The 23,735-nt window shown below is 34.9% G+C and overlaps 1 protein-coding gene across 1 annotated transcript; it reads left to right on the top strand.

The window, feature by feature from the left end:
* The first annotated feature begins 953 nt into the window (after window positions 1-953).
* LOC143578260 (phospholipase A2-alpha-like) lies at window positions 954-3,150 on the top strand. Its single transcript, XM_077061894.1, has 4 exons — window positions 954-1,144; window positions 1,222-1,264; window positions 1,339-1,464; window positions 2,969-3,150. The coding sequence occupies exons 1-4, from the start codon at window positions 1,037-1,039 to the stop codon at window positions 3,142-3,144; spliced, it is 453 nt and encodes a 150-aa protein (XP_076918009.1). The 5' UTR covers window positions 954-1,036; the 3' UTR covers window positions 3,145-3,150.
* The last annotated feature ends 20,585 nt before the right edge of the window (window positions 3,151-23,735 follow it).

The raw sequence follows: 23,735 nt of genomic DNA on the forward strand, positions 1-23,735 counted from the left end.
GTCAAAAATCTGCAAGAAGCTTGGAATAGCCATTGTAACCAATATCCTCGTTTATTAAACTTAAAATCCTTAAAGGTCTTTATAACTGAACTACCTCCTATACTATTATATATAAATAAGTAAATAATATACAAGTCCCAATTCCAAATCCTTAACAAGTTGTCAGTGAGGTAAGACATGTAAACTACACACATGACGCTCAGGGGCGGACCCACATAGTGTGGATTGGGGTCCCGGGACACCAATGTTTTTTAAAAATTTATTAGAAGCGGTATATTAAATTTTTTGAGGACCCCATAAGATTTAATACTTGGAACCCATACTATTAATGTTAATGTGGTCTGGTGGAAAGTCCCTTGTTTTATCTTTGAAAGGTCATGGGTTCAAGTCTTACAAGGCTCAGTTTTTGGTTTTTTGTGTTAATTTTTAGTGTTAATCAATCATTTGATTGCTAATGTTGCAATGATAACTTTGGAAACATTCAAACACCTCTAAAATACATATCATTGTTTTCAACTTTATGCATGGTTTTCTTTAGAAACATTCAAACACTTTAAAATATCAGTTTTATTTTTCACTAGTTTAAGTTAATGGTTTTCAACACATGCTTATGAAAGGGTGGATCTAGGTTCTATCTCAAAAATGTTTAAGGGAAAACAAAGTGTTTATGTGTCAACCCGACCCATTTTGACCCGTTCAGGTAGTGATGATTGAAAAGAAAGTTTTATTATGATATTGTTTTTTATTATGTTCTTCGCCTCGACCCGACCTGAACAACGACCGACCCGAAAAATTTGAACACCGAAAATATGGGACCCCATTGGCAAAAAATCCTGGGTCCGCCACTGATGACGCTACATATCCAAAATACTGTCACGAGAGTCCTTACTATAGGAAAGGAAAACCAAATACTTTTAGTGAGCTTTTTACCCCACCTACCCTACCCCCCCCCCCCAATCGTCCAACCATCTCTCCCTATAAGTAAGAGCTTTTAAGCAAAACCACGCTTCATCTTTCAGTTCTATCTGCTTCTTCAATGGTTTCACCCATCCTTCTCCTGATTTCCATTTTCACCCTCCATTTTTCTACTATTTCCCTTTTTGCCCTTAGAGTTAATGTTGGTGCAGATACAAGCATCAGTTTGGTAAGCTTCATTTTTATTTATGAATATATTTTGTAACATTAGTTCATATGTAATGACATTTAATTTTGAACATTTAGTCTAAAGAATGCAGCAACAAATGTGAATCATCATTCTGCAAAGGTACATAAAGTAAATTTAATATTTTTTTTTACTTTTGGAAACTGAAATAGTTCATGTATTTTATATACTGACAGTGCCACCATTGTTAAGATATGGAAAGTACTGTGGGATATTATACAGTGGATGCCCAGGAGAGAAACCTTGTGATGAACTTGATGCATGTTGTATGAAGCATGATGCCTGCATTTTAGCCAACAATAGTAAGTATTGTCACACTCTTTTTATTACTTTAAATAACTATTTTAAATAACCACTATCGAATTTAGTGTTAAGTTTTGTTAGATGTTCGTTAAAAAGTAAATGTCTTATAGTATGTGAATTTGGAAATAAAATTCTGTATATTCTCTTTTGATCGGTGGCATCTTCGGGTTTAGTGGCATGCCTTTTTATAGCCTAGGTATATAATTCATACATAATCGATTTACAGGTTCAGTCGTTTTAAGATTTTAGTATCATTTATATTTGATTCTTTGGAGCATACGTATATTTTTACCTAGACAATAGTATATGGTATATGTTTGAGATCGAGGAGGTCCTTTTACATGATAGTATGATACAAGTTTTCTGATAAATGGTTCACATGATGGACATTACATTCAATAATTCAAGCAATTATTGCTATTTGTTTGTTTTTATTCTAACAAGAAATTAATAGATATGTAAAAAATCTAGAAACTAAAAATATATTTAAATATAACTTGAATCTTTATTACCCTTTTAAATTCTGAAATTAAAAAAAAATAAAAAAATCCGTGAGAATAATCATTAACTTTTATCTCATGTACGTGTAACGTGTATGCTTTCTGTGTATGTATTTTATTTTTACAATACTAAATATCTTAATTTAATGTAAGATTACATATAAAGAAAAATATTTTCTTTTGGTCTGTTACTTTGAGGGTGAGATGCGACCAAAAGCAATAAATAAATCCACCAAACTCGTTTTTATTGTGTTTTGGTGGTTGAGATGTTAATGTCACCTAGCTTCCTATCTAGGCCATCATATGTGTGACGAATTTTAATTAGATTAAGAGTCACCTGCAATCATAGTTGTAAAATCCTGGTTTGACGCCCTTGATTAATCCCGATAATACCAATTAATCCTGGTTAATCCCTAATTAATCGGTAGTCTCTACTGGCCAACTAGCGATTACTACGATAATGCGTGCAACCAAGTCAAATATCAAAATAAAGTTATTTCACAATAAAGATATTAATGTATAAATTATTGGAACCCCGTTTTTGAATTTCTATGTAGTGTAACAACACTATATAGAAACATGAGTGACATGAAAAGAAAGTTATGAAAGAATAAATCAACACTATACTTTTACAATCTACAATCGTATGTGTTTGAAAATTACTGGTTATAATGCTCAACACCTGAAATGCATGTAATCCTAAACTCGCCTCGAAAAATAATTTAACTTTTTAATAACTCAATTATATATGCCAATATAATTTAGTAATTTAAAATGTCTAACAAATTCAATATACTATTATATTGTCTTAGCTATATGGCATATTAATGTATTTGGTTAAAAGGGTTCGGTAATCAAATAGGTATCACCCATGCACTTTTACTCTCAACTATTTTTAAAACTAATCTTATACTTTGAATATTCCAAAACTGAGAAATAAACTAACCAGGACAAAATTTAACTCATTTGTAAGTTTAGTTTTTCCTTGTTTTATTTTTTGTAGATAACTATTTGAGTGAGGTTTGCAACCAGGGTTTGCTGGGATGTGTAGAAAGGTTCAAGAAAGCAGGAAGCAAGACATTTAAGGGCAACACATGTGATGTTGATGACGTCACCACCACCATTAGTGCTGTTATGGATGCTGCCATTCTTGCGGGCAGATATATTCATAAACCCTAATATTGACTTGATGTGGCCAATTGGTCCATGAATTGTGAATGATGTGGAATTATTGTTGAATATTGTATGTGTAGCTAGATAAAATATGATAAGATAGATATTAAGAACTCATAATCATTTCATTTAACCACCTTAACCAATTACTCAGTCGGTCGATCCGCATTCGCCTGAATCAAAAACGCCCGATGATTTTTTCAATATACGACTATGTTTTGTGGATTTAACTAAGAGTAATCACCCTTTTCACAAGGTGCAGTGGTTTTAACTTTGTTAAATCATGTGTAATCAGTTTTTTAATAATTGTTTTTTACTTATATGAATGTATATATTTTTTCATTATAATACTAATCAAATAATTAAACAACACACAAAAATATAAACTATTAAAAGTTACAAGTATTAAAAAGAACACGAAACTACTAGTAGTTGTGATACTCCGCACGGATTGTATTTTTTTCTTTGTTAAAATAGAGTGTGATCCTTTGTCGATGAACGTGACAAGTGCTTTAGATCAAGCGGAAAGCAAAATCGCTCTCGATTTGTAATTTGTCTCAAACGGTCAATTCTTACTTCCAGGCTTTAGAAGTGCGCATTGATAGTCATTTTAATTGTTGTAGAGATAGATGATGATGGTCAGCTTTAAGCCATGGCTTTATCTCTACTAATTGGGCAAAGTAGTTCCTCTAGAGTATCAAAATCTAACTTGACGTTGGTGTCATTTTAATTTCTTTGGGTATGATCATCCTTGTGGGTTTGAGAATAATTTGGTTTATTGGTGTTGGATGATGTTTTTGACCATTTAGAGAATCAACCTCAAGGATTAAATAGATATCAAGAACACAAATTACAAAATAAGGAACACACAATATAATGTAAAACTGACTTTTATTATAACTCAGAAACTCTAATACAATAACTCTCATAAATTAAACCCTACTTGGTTATAATCTTCCTATTCTAATAAATGACTACTACTTAATGCCACTTGTCACACTCTCATCCATTCTCATACTTTTTAACCCATTTTTTTAAATATGAATCCTACATGGGTCATTACGCACCCTGTTTATGTTATTCGGATCTCCTATTTTTTATTCCTTTCTAAACCCTAAATCACAAAACTCTCCCAACTCCATCATCCACCCCCCTCTCCATGGCCGCTGCCGGCAATCGAAACCTCATGAACTCCATCATCCATCCCCCTCTCCAGGGCCGTTGTCGGCAATCGAAATCTCACGAACTTCTATAGATATCGAGTAGAGAATACTATTATTGCCCCTCTCCACGGCCGCCGCCACCACCACTGCCGGCACCCAAATCTGACGAACCCCCATCACAATAACCATCACTCATCAGTCGCATGCTCAGATCTCATGAACCTGCTCCTTTGCTGCTTATTATCAGGTAAATCACAATTCCCTCCTTTATGTTTCAGAATTATCATTTAGATGATAATTTAGATTTTAGAATACTCTTAAACAATGATTTGAGAAAATATAATATTTGGCATGTTTAGATAAGATGATTTACATGTTCAGATGGTAGATAATTTAGTATCGTAGTTCTCAATTTCACCATTTGACATTTGTATATATTACATAGCATTTTAAAACAATCATACAAGAGTATAGGACTGTAAGAGATAGTGGGTTGGGTGGTTAACCATGTTTACGTCAATTGGTTTGATTAATTCGGTTTATGATGTGAATTGTTTTAGAACTTTGAAGTTGAGCCCAATGATAATCCTGCATCTGAGTCAACCAAAGAACCCCAGCCCGAATATTCCAAACTCGAGTCTTCTAAGCCTGAATCCTTCAAGCACAACAACAACTCTCCCCATTACCGCAACAATAAAGGAAAGTCCAATGCCCAAAACTATGTCTTGGCCCAATCGCAAACCCAAGCCACCAAAAGCCCTACAAAGGACCCCACCCATTATGTGATACGTGTAAATTTCACCATTCGCTTAACCTCAAGTGTCGTCAATGCATCCATTGCGATCGATTTGGTCACCTCTTTACCAAATGCCGTGAACACAACCAACTCATGATGCAACCATTTACCTCATCTCTTACCCAACCCTTACCATATGCTCAACCGTTTACTCATGCACCCTTAACTATTAGAGATTGTCACAATTGTGTAGACCCTAGCCATTATCGCAATGCATGCCCAAGACTCGCATACATGAACCAAATTCAATCCTAGCCAACTGAACCCACTCAATATCAAGCTTACCAAGCCTAGGTAAATCAACTTCAACCAATCCAAGCTCAACCCATCCAAAACTCGGAGATTTAATGAAGTTAATACATTAGATCTAAAGTCAGTTATTCCTATCTTGTCGTTTATTGCACTATTTATTGTTACACAATTTATTATCATGATTTAAGTGGTCTATGACCGGTTATTTACCGGGACTATGTGCATGGTGATGTATCTAATAGTACCGTACTTGTATCATAAACTGCCTATGACTGATTTCTACAAATGTTTTGAAAACTAGGACTATGAACATGTGTTGTACATAGTTATCTAATAGGAGTTACATGTACAAATTTTATTTCGATATTTTAATACATGGCTACCCAAACCCTCCAAACTCACCACATTCTAACGCTACTCTTTTATCATCTTATCTGATTTTATAACTTTGATTCAAAGCCTCATCTAGTATTATGTTCTTTAATCATGTGTTTTGTTGACTTATTTTGGAATTTTGTTTTCACCTCAAGTATTTCAAATACAACGAATGTGTAAGATAGTTATATAATTTCAAAGTTTACTCTACCTATTTATTTCACATTGTTGTTATTACTTTTGTTGATTAACTTAACAATTCCGTTATATTTTGCAAATTTGTTTACTAGTTATTTATGGTCGTCAAAGTCCACAAATTTATTTTGTTTCATCACTCTTTACCAAATAATTCCTTTAATTATCAACTTAAAAAACAGTTTTCTTTTACCTTGTTTTCGAACTCGCACAACGGGACGAACCATGTGCATCATGCGACGATCTAAATAATTATGAGTGCATGCATAATTATCAAAATCCACGCATGGAACTCATGGTGAATACGGTTGTGTGTCATAACTCGGAACCTAGGGTGATTTTGGTAATGGTACAATATAGATGTTATAAGGGCATGATGGATACGCCGCTGGTACATTCTATATATAAGTATCCTTATTATATCTTCCATTTGTAGCGTTAAACTGACCATTCGAAGTTTTATGTTATTATTTATTTATATAAATCTTGATTTTGTTTTCCTACTTTTTAATATGGTATTTTTTTTCTTTTCTTTCTTCTTTAATTTCGGGACGAAATTTCCAAAAAGTTGTGAATATTGTAACATTCATCAAATTTCAATCCCAAAAACTTAACCCAATGATCCGCCGTTCGACCCGTATCCCCCAATTAACAACCAAAAGGCGCTTAAACTTTGAATTTGTTAGTGCACGGTTTTGCGTCTCGAGTCTTTGTAATTATCATTAATGTTTATTTTATATTTAAATGTAATATTTAAATGTTTATTTATCTAATTCGTTATGTTTGAGTCTAGTTCGCTAAAATGTTAGCGAATTAAGACTAGTTCGTTAAGGTTAAGTCTAGTTCGCTAGGGATGTTGAACTAGTACATTATAATGTATTCCCTCCTGATTCGTTAGGGGATGTTAATGAATTAGGGGGAGGTTCGTTAAGTTAACGAAGAGAATGCTGGTTCGCTAGGGGATGTTAGCGAACCAGATCGTCTTCTATAAATAGTGAACCACTATTCACTTGTAAGGGTGGAAGTTTTGAGAGAATTAATATTATTCAGAATGATTTAAAGTATTCTCTCTCTATCTCTCAAGCTTCACAATAAACATACTGATAATATATACTACATACTAATAGCAATCAAACTAACGTATTAGAGAGCTAGATCCGGATAATTAATATTAACATATAGATCTGGATTAGATCTAAGTTATTATATATATTGATTAGAACGATTTTAAAAGGGATCAAACAAGTGGTATCAAAGCCAGGTTTCGAACCTGGGACCTGTGGGTTATGGGCCCACCACGCTTCCGTTGCAGACCGGATTCGACGAGCTTGGACCGGTTTCGTTGCTGGAAGTCCCATAGCTTGGTGTAGGCTTTGAAGACCTTGGGGAAGTAGTGGTTGGGAGTGCTGGTGTAGGGTGGTGTGTCACGGACCTTGGCGAACTTACGCTCGGCTGACTCGACTAGGGCTCGGAACTTTTTGGGGACCTCGGGGTCTGCCATTGGTTTGACCTGACCGGAGGGGGAATAATATTATTATTAGTTGAGGCAGCATGTGCCATCGTAAGACATTGGTGGTGGTGGGTTAGTTGGGTTTGGGGTTTGAGTCCGTAAACAGGGGATTAGTTTTGGTTGAAATTGATTCGTGTATTGTGATAATCGGTTACGAGATGTGTTGGGTTGAATTCGCGTTGTGATTACGAAGATTTTGGTATATTATTTGTTAAGTTTGGTTAAGAATTGAGTGAGTATTACGAATCTGGAATTGATAAGTTTCTGGGTTTGATCTTCGTATTTCTGGAAAATTGTTCTTGAATGTTTGAAGATTTGAAGATGAATGCGATTCGTTATAAAGTTTCAAACGATTCGCTATGTCTTTAACTTGATTCGCTATCAGTTCTTGCCATTCGCTAATCAGTTCGCTAACTGATTCGTGTGAGTTAATCAATTCGTGCCATCTAGTTCTTTAACTAGATAATTGATTCGTTTGACACGTGTTTGTCTTGGAATTTGTGCTCTAACAACTTTTTTGCCACGTGGTAGAAAGGAATCAAGTTTGTTACAAACGGTTGTAACAACCTGATTCGTTATAGTATAATTCGCTATAGTGTTGATTCGCTATCAACTGTAGCTGATTCGTTATTTTAATTCGCTAAGCACTTCTTAGTAATTCGTTAAGTTGATTTGGTCAATTCGTGTGATCAATTCGTTAAGTTGACTTGGTCAATTCGTGTGATCAATTCGTTAAGTTGACTTGGTCAATTCGTTTGGTCAGTTCGTTAGGTTGACTTGTGATTCGTTAAACTTTCATCACATTCGTTATCTGTTTCGCCTTTTGGGTGATTCGTTAACTTTATTTGTGATTCGTTAAGTTGACTCGCTAGGTTGACTTTTGATTCGCTAACATACTCACCTTATTCGTTAAAACTTGATTCGTTAAGACTCAATTCGCTACGCTATTCACAGTTCGCTCAACCTTGTTCATTGATTCGTTAAACACAGTGTGTAGTTCGCTATAACTGTACACTTGTTTATTTTCAAATATGGCTGGTATGTATGCATTGGCGTCTCAAAATATGTTGATGCAACAGATGTTGCAACTTGATACCGAGATAGGATCACATTCTAAATGTCCAAGATTGATCAAGTTTAGTGACTTTGCCAAATGAGAACCTCGGTTTCGTGCACATTTGGGATCTGTTCATCCTGACTGCTCATATTGTCTTGATGAGGTTTATGTTGCACCAATGATTGGTGATGATACTATTGGGTATACTCCTATAGCTGTTTCTCAATACTCAAAAGAAGAGAAGAAAGCTTTAGAAATCGAGATAAAAGCATATTCTACTTTGACTATGGCTTTACCAGAGAATATTTTTCATCAAGTTGGAAGTATCAAGAGATGTGCATCTTTGTTTCAACATCTGCGGATGAGAAGCATGGGTAACACAGCTGAGAGTAAGAAAGTGATGCTCAAGTTTCAATTTCAAAACTTTAATTTATTGAAAGGAGAAACAGTTGAAGAGATGACTACAAGATTTAGTCACTTAATTGCTGAAATGGACAAGATGAAAATGGAAATTTCTAAAAGAGATAAAATTGACACTATCAAGAGTGTGCTTCCTAGTTCCTATTCAACATTTCTCATGGTTTTGAAAGAAAATGATTATTTTCTGAATGAAGATTTGACAGCACTTGAATTTCTACAAAAGATCGAAGCTAGAGAATATGATCTTAAGTGTCAAAAATCTTCCAAAGAAAATCAAGATCCGGCTTTCTACGGTGGAAGTATGCCTCTCAGTTCAACAATCTTACCAATCACTGCTTTTCTAACTCATGCCGCAAGTGAAAAAGAATCTGCTATATTTAATGATCCAAAAGTTTGTTTCTACTCTGCTGGTAATTCAGGTGGTTCTGGAAGTTCTACTAGTACCAATCCATTTGCTGCACCACCTAGTGTGAATATGAAGGAAGCTGAGCAAAACTTTGCTTTTCTGACGGCATTTATGTCTTCATATGAAAACTTGGTGAGTAGTAAAATTGCCACAAGTGAGTTAACTGATGAGGATTATGATCAGATAGATCCGGATGATCTAGAGATCATGGATTTGAAATGGAATATGGCCATGATTGTTCGTAAAGTTAAAAGATTCATGCAGAGAACTGGAAAAGATCTTCCAGCGTTAAACAAGAAGTTGGGTTTTGACAAATTAAAGGTGAAGTGTTATAATTGTCAAGAATTCGGGCATTTCGCAAAGGAATGTGACAAACCAAGAAAAGACTACACTGGACCTCGTGGTCAAAGTCAAAATGCTTCTTCACCACGAGGAAGTGATGCTGAAAAGAAACCATCTTCTTCTACAACACAAGCATTGTTAGCAGACGGAACAGATTGGTCACAACGGCTACTTTGCAATGATGTTCAAGCAAATTTAGCTATGTTTGGGTTACATGAAGATTGTCAAGATGCTACTGGTAGTGTGATGTCTTCAGATAATGATTCTGGATCTGATTCTGACGATTCTTTTGACAAGACTTCTAAATCAATGTTTGCTTGCATGGCTAAGATCAATGAGGTTAGTAATTCTATTTCTTCTACTTCATTTGTTAAAGCATCATGTGTTGACTGTGAATCTAACAACTCTAAGTTAGATGCTTTAAAAAATCAAAATGATAATCTTATAAGAGAAATTGCTTCTTTTAAGGACACTTATCGACAATCTCTTGAGTCTCAAATGAAATCTCGAGAAAAGATTGAAGCATTGTCGACAAGTAATCATGATCTCAAAGCCGAGTTATTTGTGAAAATGACCATTAATGACCAAAAGTTTCAGGAAATTTTGAAACATCGTTCTAAGATAACTGAGCTTGAGAATGAGGTTCTTGAGTTGAAGAACAAGTTGGGTAAATTTCGAAATTCTTCATTTTTATTGAATGAAATTATTGAAGTTTCTGGAAAACAAAAAGATTCTAAGAAAGGTATTGGTTTTGTTGAAATTCCACCACCTTTTCATAATGATTATAAAATTAATCATTTTGCAAGAAAAGAAGAGGATTTGATTCAAAAGGAATCTGTGATTTCTGAAAAACCTAAAGTGGTTAAACCTGAAATTGTTAAACCCCAAGTTGCTCCTCAAAAATCTCATGTCCAAAGCAAAAAGGTGTTTGTTGAACACAATGACGAGGTCATTATCGAGGATGTGTTTGAACCAGAGATTATACACAAGAATAAGAACATTCCCAGTTCTAATCATATTCTGTGCGAACCTCACGAATTTGAGGAAGCAGTGTATGGTTCACACAAACCTCAAGAGAAAAAGGAAAATTCAAAGAATGTGAACTCTATGAAGGCAAAGAAGTCAGTTAAACCAAAAATTTCTGATGAGGATTTAATGCATTTCATTAATCCTTCTAGTTCTAAGCCATCTGCTGCTAGAGTTTTTAAGTTAAAGGGACTGGACACAATGTTCACTGAAAAAGATATTCCAATTAGTATCATTAAGCCTGAGCTAATTGAGAGTGTTTTTGTCAATGAAACTTCAAAAATTCAAGAACTTGAACGTGTGTATGCTCAAACAAAAACATCAGTTCAATCTAATCCATTGACTAAGGCAAAACAATTTTTAAAACAAGCAAAGAAGATTAACTTTGTTAAGTCAACTGGAACAGATACACTAAAAAGTTTTTCAAACAGTTCTAATTTAGATTTTTATCTAAAGAAGAAATCTGAATTATCTGATGAGTTTGCTAAGAGCATGACTAAAAATGTGAGTCATCATTAACCATCTATTCCAATTTCTTCTAAACGTCATCATGTGTACATGCGAACGTGTTTTTTATGCGGTCAACAAGGTCATGTTGTGAAGAATTGTAATCAACAGAACTTTCAAAATCTTCATCCTTTTATCAAGGACAAATCTAAACCAATTCCAATGGTTAAGGAGATTCTGAAACGACCTGTGTCATATGCTGATGATAATCATATTTTATTCTCTGATGTGAATCCTCGGAAAGTGTTGCATATCAATGAGACACACGGTCAAGTGAAACCAAAATTCATTCCAACTGAACCTATATGTCAAAACAGGAATTCAAACATTGTTCAGGCAGCTTATTTAAGACGAAACTCTAAGAAGCCGGTAACTTATTCACAAGTGGCTGAACAACAATTGAAAATTGTTAAAGTTAATGATCAAAGAGAAAACCAAAAGGTGCCCAAGACTGAGGCCTGGGCTGCCTTTTTGAACTAATCACTTTTGTTTGTGTGTAGGGTTCATCCAAGACTATTTCTGGTGAAAACTGGATCATGGATAGCGGATGTTCTCATCATATTACCGGAAATCTCAACCTATTAACCAACGTAAGAAATATTCAAGGGGGTTATGTAGCGTTTGCTGGGAATTCTGGGGGCATGATCACACAAGAGGGTGATGTTTCAAATGGTCATATTACATTTGAAAAAGTAAATTATGGTGATAAGGTTGATCATAACTTATTGAGTGTATCGCAGATTTGTGATAAAAAGTACACTACAATATTTACTGACAAAGAGTGTCTTATCTTGAAACCGGGTTTTATTATTCCCGAGGATATGGTTGTCATGCGATCACCACGATCAAATGATATTTATGTCTTAAACATGAGTTCTAAGATATCAACATCGATCGAAACATGTTTTGTCTCGAAAGCAACTGAGAAAGACTCGATTCTATGGCATCGAAGAATGGGTCACATTCATGTTAGAAAGATGAATTATTTAATGGCAAATAATTTAGTTGAGGGTGTTTCTTTAAAGAACTTTAAGTTATCTGATCATTGTGTTGCATGCAAAAAGGGCAAGCAGAAGAAGAAGACACATCCTTCTAAGTTATTGAATTCCATTAATTCTCCTCTTGAACGACTTCATATGGATTTGTTTGGTCCAGTGAATCGTGCGAGTATTTCTGGAGACTGGTATTGTCTGGTTGTGACAGATGATTATTCAAGATATTCATGGGTGTTATTTATGAGTTCAAAAGATCAAACACCTGTTTTGGTACAAAACCTTATTACTAAGATAGAATCACTGTATAAACAAAAGGTGAGGAGAATCCGAAGTGATAATGGTACTGAATTCAAAAACACTATTTTGGATTTCTTTTGTATTCAAAAGGGAATTCACCGAGAATATAGTGCACCTTATGTACCACAACAAAATGGTGTTGCTGAAAGGAAAAATAGAACTCTGATTGAAGCTGCACGAACAATGCTTGTTGATTCAAAGCTTCCTATTCAATTTTGGAATGAAGCAGTGAACACAGCTTGTTATACACTTAATCGGGTTCTAACAATAAAGCGACTCAAGAAAACAAGCTATGAAATATTAAATAATAGAAAACCTAATTTAAAGTACCTGGAACCATTTGGGTGTCCGTGTACAATGTTGAAGAAGGAATCAGGTAAATTTGATGAAAAGGCTATCGAAGAATATTTCTTGGGATATGCGTCTCCAAAGAAAAGAGTATTTAATTTTACATCTGGCTGTGTTGAAGAATGGTACCATGTGGACTGTCAAAAGTACACAACTCCTCCTCAAGGGAAAGGTCCAGACTGGATGTTTGATTACGATAGTTTATTTAATTCCTTTATTCCTTCGACTGAACACATCGATGAAGATCTGGTTAGAGCATACTTTGAAGAACATTTGAACATTCCAAGCTCTTCAAGATCTAATGTAGTTGAAGTTCAACCAGATGCTACAACTGAAGAATCTCAAGTTGTTCCTCCAGTTGTTATTGATAGAGCTTCTACTTCTTCCGATGATGATCAAGCTGAGATTCAAGTTATTGATCTTGATAGTGATAATGCTTCATCTCCCGAGTTGGGTGAACATTACACTAATTTATTTGATAATGTTGTTGTTCATGAAAATCCTACTCTTCGGATTCATGGATATCATCCACATGACAATATCATTGGCGAACTTGATGTGGGCGTTCGAACACGTCATCAAGTTGCTTCTTCAAGCGACAATAACGTATTGTGTGTTTACACTAATTATACTCTTCGGGAATTGTGAATATTGCTAAATTCAATGGCTTTCTATCTCAAGTTGAGCCAACGACAGCTCGTAAGGCACTTGATGATCCTTCTTGGGTAGAAGCTATGCAAGAGGAATTACAGCAGTTTGCACGATTGGGTGTTTGGGATTTAATAGACAAGCCTGCTAGAGTCAAGAAAGCTATTCCGACTAAGTGGGTATTTAAATGTAAAAAGGATGATCGAGGGGTGATTGTCAGAAACAAAGCACGTTTAGTGGTGCAAGGTTTTCATCAGCAAGAGGGTATTGATTATACTGAGGTATATGCTCCAGTTGCAAGATTAGAGTTGATTCGAATCTTCCTGGCTTATGCTGCTTACAAGAATATCAAGGTTTATCAAATGGATGTTAAAAGTGCATTTCTCAATGGTGAACTACATGAGGAAGTGTTTGTTCAACAACCACCTGGTTTTGAAGATTCTGATTATCCAGACAGTGTTTACCGTTTAAACAAGGCCCTGTATGGTCTACATCAAGCCCCGAGAGCTTGGTATGGCACGCTCGCCGACCATCTGACTGATAATGGCTTCAAACGAGGAACTGGTGACTGTACTTTATTTCATAAAACTGTTGGTGATGATCTTCTTCTAGTCCAGATTTATGTTGATGATATTATATTTGGGTCTACAAACGACACTTTAGTAAGGAATTCGAGAAGTCCATGCAAACCAAGTTCGAAATGAGCTCGATGGGAGAGATGAATTTCTTTTTAGGGCTGCAGGTTCATCAATCTGATAAGGGAATCTTCATTCATCAGACTAAATATGTGAACGATGTCTTGAGCCGATTCAAGATAACTGCCGGAAAAATCCCTTCAACTCCTCTTACAGTGGGTCACAATTTATCACCGGATGAATTGGAGGATGCTGTTGATCCGACCCTTTATCGTGCTATGATTGGTTCTCTAATGTATTTAACTGCTTCTCGACCCGACATAATGTTTGCTGTTTGTGTGTGTGCTAGGTACCAAGCTAGTCCCCGAGTGACTCACCTGGCAGCGGTCAAGCGTATTTTGCAATATCTACGGGGAAATCTTGACATCGGGTTATGGTACCCCAAAGATAATACTTTCGATTTTACCGCTTACTCAGACTCAGATTATGGAGGATGCAAGATCAACTTCAAATCAACGACTGCAGGATGTCAATTTTTAGGAAACCGGCTTGTTTCCTGGCAGTGTAAGAAGCAGACAACGGTCTCTACTTCAACCGCCGAAGCTGAATATGTTGCAGCCTCGAGTTGCTGTTCCCAGGTTCTGTGGATACAACAACATCTTCGCGACTACGGTTTGAAGTTTCTTACTACTCCCATCTTGATTAATAATTCTGCTGCTATAAGTATCACCAAGAATCCCGTACAACATTCTAAAACGAAACATATCGAGATTCGATATCATTTTATACGGGATTGTTATGAAAAGAAATTAATTGATCTTGAGAAAGTGCACACAGATTTTCAAAAAGCCGATCTATTTACCAAAGCGTTCGATAAAACACGTTTTACTTTTTTGCTTGGTTTAAATGGATTGAAGACCCTTGCTGAGATCCTCAAATTAGGATAATTATTTTTTTTAATTGCATTTATAGTTTTAGTCTTATTTAATGTTTTAGGTTTTAGGGGGGGAAATCTAGAAAATACAAAAAGAATGTGTTTTCGTTTGTATAGATAAAATCCAAAAACATTAAAAAATTAAGGAAAAATTCAAAAATATTGTGATTTCTGTTCTTTAAGTTTTTCCTTTAAACTTTAGAAAAAATCAAAAACATTTAAAATTTTGAAAAACCAAAAAGAATTTGATTTATGTTTTTGTACAGAAAAATCCGAAAATCCAAAAAGATTGTGAAGTTTATTTTGTTTATAGGAAATTTGAAAAAGACAAAAATATTGTGTTTTTAAAGTTTGTACAGAGAAAAACCAAAATGATTTTTAGATTATTTTCTCGCTGAAAATTATGTCGGTTATTTAAGCTTATGAAGCATGCTTGCATATCTTGGTCCTATGATTCACTTGTGGATTGAAGGTTAGCCATTTATTTATTCTCTTAAGTTAACTGGGGCGATAAGATTTATCTTGTATTTATGTTTTATGCTCCTCAAACTTTTGAGTTTTTGAAGCAAAAATGGAACATGAAAGTACATTGATTATCTTGACCCCAAGTTCAGCAAAAAGTAAGCTTAAAAGACTGTGTGCTTAATTGCATTGGTGCATTGGTAGGTCTTAAAACAACCCAGTAGAGTAAATTATGTGATATAAACATAAAGAAACACCAAATTGAAAGGGGTGTTAGTCTCTAGCAAAAGTCTTGGTGAGGATGGCAGAAATGTAATAACCAGTCATACTTAAGCCTTATATTTGTTGATCACCCAAAAATCAAATAAAGCAAATAACAAGCGTTAAGATTCTGGACACTGTGAGTCTTTATGCGGCTTAACCATCTGGATATTCATATGCATGAATATTTCACTCGCTTTCTAGAGCAAACCCAAAGTCATTAAACTTGATCACCGCTGTACCTCGTACAATTTAAATTACTGACTTGATCAAAATCCGCTGTTAGTCATACAATTGTTCCTCCCTTGCGTGCGTCTTAATACCATTAAGAAACGGACCCCAGGGGATACAATGTATGTAAGCTGACAGATGGACTCATGCATACTAACTAACAGTAAAGGAAAGTTGATGCATTGCTCAAAATTTCTCATTTGGTATCAAATTTTTGATCAACAATATAATGGTTTAAGTCAAGTTGGGGTTATTTGGCAAAAATCAAATTACGCTTGAACCGAGATTAGAGGCTGATAATTTCTGATATTCTGTGCTCTAATTGAACTATTTAATCATATCACAAAAATACTTGAATGTGTGTTATTAGACTTATGTGGACAACAATACCAATGACCGACTTATCGCCAGTCATAATATCGCTGAAATATAACACTGTGATGGAAGGGAAATTTGGTCAATATGATTATCTGCTCAAACTCAACAAAAATACAAAAATATGTATTGCTTTTGATAAAATCATTGAAAAACACAAAAAGATGGTCTATTTTAGAGGATTGGATATTCTTCTGTAAATACATTCTTTAATTCTTTATTTTTACAAAATATCAAAAATATTTTCGTCTTTTTTATACAATATACTTAAATAAATTTTTTTTTAAATTATGTTTCGGTAATCTGAAACACTTTTAACGTATTAGGTTGTCGGGTTATAAGGGTTTCTCGATAATTTAACTTATTGTTTTTATTTATTTCTTTATTTAATTCTTTAATTTATTCATTTAATTAATTTCATTTAAAATTAAATAAAAGAGTTTAAAATTAAATAAAAGAGTTTAATATTAAATTAAAGAGTCTAATTAGCTAAACTCCCATTCGTTATTTATGGATAACGAACTAGGTGATTCTTTAGCGAACTAGCTTCTGGTTCGCTAACCTAATTCGCTTCCGCACTCTGTAACGAATCATCCCTTCGTTATACATATTTAACGAATCATGACACGAATCATGTCTTGATTCGCTATCTTTAATTTAACGAATCACATTGTGATTCGCTAACATAAGGTAACAAATTGAGTTAGCGAATGGGCTAATTCGCTAACTTTAAGTTAAACGAATCATCTGATTCGTGCAAGTTGTGCCTAGGGTTTCGTGTATCGCTATATAAGACAAGATAACGAATAGTATTCCACTGTACGTCTTTTTTTTTCATCTTTCAGAAACTATTCAAATTCTCTCTGATATTTTCGATCTTTAAGTTTGAACATTTCAAAGATATATTTGAGTTTCTAAGGTATAAATGTTCTTGGCGATATCATTTTCGTCAAAAATGACATTGATTTAACTGTTGAATTATGTAAATTTAGAGGTTTAAGGGTTTTGAACCTTTGAAACCGTTATGTGTATAATTTATGTTATTAATTGTCTGATTTTGTTATCATTTTGATCGGAATCACTTTTCGATACCCTTGGCGGACTCTAATCAATATTTGATTATTGTTTGCTTGGTTAATTATTGTTATGTGTTCTTGATATTCACTGTTGGTTCGTTTGATTATTAACACATTTGGGTAATGAGTCACAATCTCATTCACCTACATTAACGAGTGTGTTTCCGAGCTTAACGAGCTGATTATCTTGTTGATTCGACGACAATTATGGTCTAATTGAATCTGGGTTCAAATTGTTGACTATTATTGTTTTTGATAATTTTGACCTTGACTTTGTAAAGTCAAAGAAAAAGTCTTAATTTTGACCATTCGTTAGTCTTAGCGAGTTGGAACTGTTTCGTGTCCAATTCGTTAAGATTTTACACGAACTAGCTTAGCGAATAAGAGGTTACACGAATCAGAGTTTGATTCGCTTAAAATATAACGAACTAGAGTTTAGTTCGTTAACTTAATTAGTGATTCGCTAGGTTTAGTTCGTTAAGTTATTTACTTGATAGCGAATTGCCTGATTCGTTATCTTAGTATAACGAATCAGTGTGATTGTTAACGAATGACATTTAAAGTATTAAAAAAAAATAATAAAAAAAAAAATAATAATAATAATAAATTTTTAGTTAACAAAATTTAATATTCATTTAATTTAATTAAAGAATTTAAATTGTCTAATACGCGTAACTAGATTAATTACACATATCTTTTGATTATATATGGTGATATCTATTCTCATATTAGGTCTTTATTTATACAGTAAAACATGGCTGAACAAGAACAACAAACTCAACCTCCACAAGGACAACCACAACAACAAGCTCAACAAGTCGAAATGATTCTATTACCGTTCGATAAGAAGCACAACATCTGTGCTTATGTCGATCATGATGTGGCTGATTTAAGGACGTTCGGAGCTATGTTAAATTTCTTACGCCGTTCGAAGATACATTATGCAATCACTGCTAAACCCAAGGTGTATCTTAGTATAATCAGACAGTTCTGGAACACGGCGGTATATGTTGAGGAAAGTAATTGGGTTCAAGCTACAATTAATCAGCTTCCGATCACGATTGATGTTGAGGTCATTCGTCGAGTACTTCAATTTGACGATAGTGACGATTAACCGAGTGAATTTGACAGGACGCTGGTTAGGGGGCTATTCACAAGATTAAATTATGGGGGTGATATTCGTCGGTCAATGTTGAACAAGAATGGGTTGTGTCCACCTTACAAGTATTTGCTGCATGTCTTGCTTCATTGCTTGAGTGGACGTCGCGGTGGTTTCGATGAATGTAGACTGAGCTTACAATCGGCATTTGTTGCTTTAATACTGAACAAGCCATTCAACTACTCAGAACTCATCTTTGATCATCTGAAAGAGCAAGCTCAGCAAACTCTACCGTCAAAGAAGTTCTTGATGTATCCACACTTTCTACAATTAATTATTCAAGATCTGATACCGGATTTGGTGATTGATCGATCGTTGGTGAGCGATGTTCTTGATATGTAGCATATGAAAGCTGAAACGGTGCATCGGATGTTGATATATCGAAAGGATAAGCCACAGGACAAAAGGATGATTGGTCATATAATCAATCCAGATTACGTATGTCCTCTTAATGAGCGCTGGATCCATGATGATTCGGATTCCGAGCGTGAAGGGGGAGAAGGTGGGAACAATGATGGTGGGGATGATGATGGTAACAATGATGATGGTGATGATGGAGCTGGTGAGCGAGCTTTGAAAGAACAACAAGACGCAGTCGATGCTGCTCTTGCTGCCACCATAAAAGCTCAGCAAGAACGAAAACGAAAGGGCAAAGCGGTAGCAACTGATGAACCATCGAAGAAGCCCAGTGTGTCTTCTGGGCTGGTGTAATTATTAGATCACCACCACCTCATCAATCAACTACTCAAAGCTCGGCGGTGCCGCTAACTACTAGCACTCCGATGCTTACTTTGACCACGACGATGGTGTCACATGAGAGGCTCGGTTTAATTCCTCAAATGGCGTTGACCGAGATACCAAGGCCTCCTGCTGTGCTGTCGACTGTTTCTTCAACAACTTCAATGAGACCTCCTCCTCTACCTACAACTACTCTTCCTCCACCTCCGCCTAGTGATGTCTCATTCATGAGAATCACTCGGCCTCAAGGACCTGTTCAACCTGTTCATCCATCTGTATACAACTTGCCACCAGGTCGACAAACGGAAATGCTGCTTAATCTGCTACATTTATATGAAAATCAAATGGCAGCTGACAGCAAACTCAAGAACGACTCATTGAGAATCAACGAAAGATGATGAGTTATATTTCTTTCTGTCAAAAGGAGACCAAGGCGTTATGCACGATTGTTGAGTCTCAGGGGGGTGAAATTAAAAGAACAAGATGAGTTAATTTTACAATTAACTTGTAAAGATGATGCCCTCAAGAAACTCAGTGATGATGATGATCCTGACGAGTCTGATGCAGGAGGTGAGCCTAAACAATCGCATGGTTCATTCTCTGGTGCTGGTGTTAGTGGCGCTGATGATTCGAACAAACAGATAATTTCATATCAAGATCCAACAGCTGCCAAGCCGATAGAAATGATTGAGGCTAACACGGTGATATTTATTGATGAATTGGGGATGGTTAGAAGTGTGGTGAACAGAGATGAGATACAGATCGGTGAGTTTGTGATTAGATCTTTGACAAGGGAGCAGATCTCGATTCTACTTGGGCTAAATGACGATCAGCTGACTGCATTAGAGATTGAGCCCGATGTCGAAGTGATCAATGAGAATGAAATGGAAGATGATCCGTTATTTATGGATACGAATTTTATTTATGAGAACTAGGAGATTGAGATGGAGGATGTGACAGCTGATGAGTACCCGGACTTGTATCAACACGCAAATGTTGATCAAGGTGCTCCGGTATTTAATGAAAACGTAATTAAAGAGACAGAGGATGATTTGGAGAAGATTGTGCAACGGACTGTTCCTTCACTAAAAGAAGTGATTGATGATGACATTGAAAGATGGTTCAAACGCCAGAAAGTGGGTAAGATCATCAGTGCTTTTCGGTATGTAGATAAAGAAAGAAAGGATACAACTGCTGCTTGGATTGAGGCAAATCAGATGACTACCTTCAAGACTGTTTCTAAGGTACATGGTAATATTGTCTCCTGGCTCTATGATTCAGACCTTAAGGTATGTATTGTGAAATGGGAATAAGGTGTCCAATATTACGAGAGGATAATGGATGTTTTAACATTACCGCGTTGGGATGTACGCACCCTCGCGAGACGTCCATTTATCAATCGTGGGGGTAACCGAACTGCTGAGTGGTTTCATCAACACTTACTGTTCTAGGTCAATCATGGCTTCAAATTCTTCAAACCCCAGGTCCCAAGACGTAAACGTACTGATGAGATTGATCCGAGGACCGGCTGGAAGAAACTTGTTTTGAAAGTGAAGCCACCAAAGACTATGAGAAGGGTTCCTGTGAAGACAATGCCTCAAGATATTCATCTGTCTTTCAACCGTTGGTACTATGACAATCGTACTGGCGAGGCCGTTATTGTTCATGGTCGAGGACTACAGACTGAGCTCATCAAGATAATCGATCCAATGTGGTTGGTTAATTTATCAGAGACAGACAATGACGTGCTACACAGGAAGCAGATTTTGTTTGAACGCCAAGAAGATTATGACCTGGCTATGCAATTCCAACGTGTTGTTCGTGTATGCCATGAACATGGGATTCATAGTTGCAGAGATTGGCAGGCAAATCGTTTCAAATAAGTTAAAGACAAAGAGCTCAAGACGAGGGGGTGTCTGTTAGTGCACGGTTTTGCGTCTCGAGTCTTTGTAATTATCAGTAATGTTTATTTTATATTTAAATGTAATATTTAAATGTTTATTTATCTAATTCGTTATGTTTGAGTCTAGTTCGCTAAAAATGTTAGCGAATTAAGACTAGTTCGTTAAGGTTAAGTCTAGTTCGCTAGGGATGTTAGCGAACTAGGACATTATAATGTATTCCCTCCTGATTCGTTAGGGGATGTTAACGAATCAGGGGGAGGTTTGTTAAGTTAACGAAGGGGATGCTGGCTTGCTAGGGGATGTTAGCGAACCAGATCGTCTTCTATAAATAGTGAACCACTGTTCACTTGTAAGGGTGGAAGTTTTGAGAGAATTAATATTATTCAGAAAGATTTAAAGTATTCTCTCTCTATCTCTCAAGCTTCACAATAAACATACTGATAATATATACTACATACTAATAGCAATCAAACTAACGTATTAGAGAGCTAGATCCGGATAATTAATATTAACATATAGATCTGGATTAGATCTAAGTTATTATATATATTGATTAGAACGATTTTAAAAGGGATCAAACAGAATTCGATATGGAAATTAGCATATTCGTAGTATATCCGACTCCATGACGCGGATAATTGATCAATTACAACCTCATTGTCCAAAAATCCCAAAATTAACCTATCTAGAACCCTAATTTGATTTACTATATAAACTGATGTTAGAATCCAATTAAACTCGTCCACAACTCACTCAAGCTATCGCGACCTAAACCATGATGTTTAATTATACAATATTAACCTCTTGATCTTCGTTTTTAACCTCATCATCGCCGCCCTATTTTGCTTCGTTTACCCTCGTCTGATCAGTGTTAGAGGTAATTAAATACATGATTTTAATCGCGTTTACATGTAGATCAAAAGCCCTAAACTTGATTTGATTAATTGTAAACAGATTGATCAGTTTAAATTTTTAGGGTTCATTAGCAATTGAGGATTCTTTCTGTTTTGTTTATATTAATTTGTTCCTAAGATCTAATGCATTTGCTGGTTAAACACATGATTCATAGTGTGGAGGTCGCGGGTTCAACCCTCTGCACACCTGATTTTTAGTATATTTATGTTATCTTCTATTTAATTACTTAATAACTATAATATTAATAAATAATTGATTAAAACCATTTTAATAAAAACCAACCTTACAATACTCGTTTTTCTCATGTTTTCGTTCGTGTATATATACATATAAACGTATATGTATGTATATATGTTTATAAATAATACCACGTATTTAATATCTTAGATTTATCGATTTAATAAAAACGTAAATTTTTATACTTATATGAATTTATTTTACTTAAATAATATTTTTATATATTATATTGTACTTTTAAGCAAATTAATAAACTAATAATATTGTTAAAGATGTGGTTTTTATATAATATCTTTATATATTATAATTTAAAGATTTATGTTTTAATCAAGTAAACTAATAAAATTACAACTAATATTTATTGAGTTATGTTTTTCATAAATTAAAATATTTGTTTTATATAATGAAAATCCCTAAATATGACTAGTGAATCTTGACTTAAGCGTATCCGTTATTCTCGTTTCTCTTAGGCTTTAACGTTCGTGTGTGACTTTTCCCATCTTCCCATTATCTAAATCATTGTTGTTCGTCTATCGAGGTGAGTTTACATATCCCCTCTTTTCATCTTTTAAATTTTGGGGGTGGCATGTATACCCTATTTAAATTACTCATTTTTATTTACTTATCTATTCGCAACACAATTTAGTAGAGGTTTATGTGTGATTATTGCATGCTCTATGATAATGAGCTATGTGCTTAATTGTTTATTGTATGTTTGGTGGTTGGTATCTCATCCTCATCTATCCTCATCTAGTATGATCATATATTTACCCAAGTACTTTGTTTTCGTATCAATAAGAACAGGTCCACATCTATTTGGTTGTTTACATTCTCATAATAATTGTAATACTCATCATTTACGTATGAATTGTGATACACATATATATATATATATATATATATATATATATATATATATATATATATATAAACTCATGTATTATCACCAACATTCGTGTTGACAAACTCTATTTTCATACATGTTACAGGTACAAGTAGTTGATATTATTCAAGATTGAAGACAATAGTTTCACCTTAGGATATTTATTGAAATAAAAATTTTTTGATGTATATGTTACGATTATTAAATTTGTATACTTGTTTAATGTTAATGAAGTTAAATAATTATTAACGCTTTAATTAGTGTCTTTTGAGCTACTGTCAAATCAATACGTTACGCCCCGACATGTTCCGCCTTTGGTCGGGGTGTGACACGAGGCATAATGATTCTTACTTGCTGGACAAGAACAGTTCGTACTCGCGACAAGCTGCTTAATGTCAAATCACTAACTCCTCGGAGAAGGATCATCACTTTGGAATTGTCGTTTAGGAC

Source organism: Bidens hawaiensis, unplaced genomic scaffold (assembly GCF_021521415.1).
Source record: "Bidens hawaiensis isolate Kalapana, Puna unplaced genomic scaffold, B.hawaiensis_p1.1 tig00029087_1, whole genome shotgun sequence".
Classification (NCBI taxonomy): domain Eukaryota; kingdom Viridiplantae; phylum Streptophyta; class Magnoliopsida; order Asterales; family Asteraceae; genus Bidens; species Bidens hawaiensis.

Coding starts and splice junctions, on each gene's coding strand:
- LOC143578260 (XM_077061894.1), top strand. CDS start 1,037: ATGGTTTCACCCATCCTTCTCCTGATTTCCATTTTCACCCTCCATTTT. Junction 1,145..1,221: donor CAGATACAAGCATCAGTTTG/GTAAGCTTCATT, acceptor TTGAACATTTAG/TCTAAAGAATGCAGCAACAA. Junction 1,265..1,338: donor TGAATCATCATTCTGCAAAG/GTACATAAAGTA, acceptor ATATACTGACAG/TGCCACCATTGTTAAGATAT.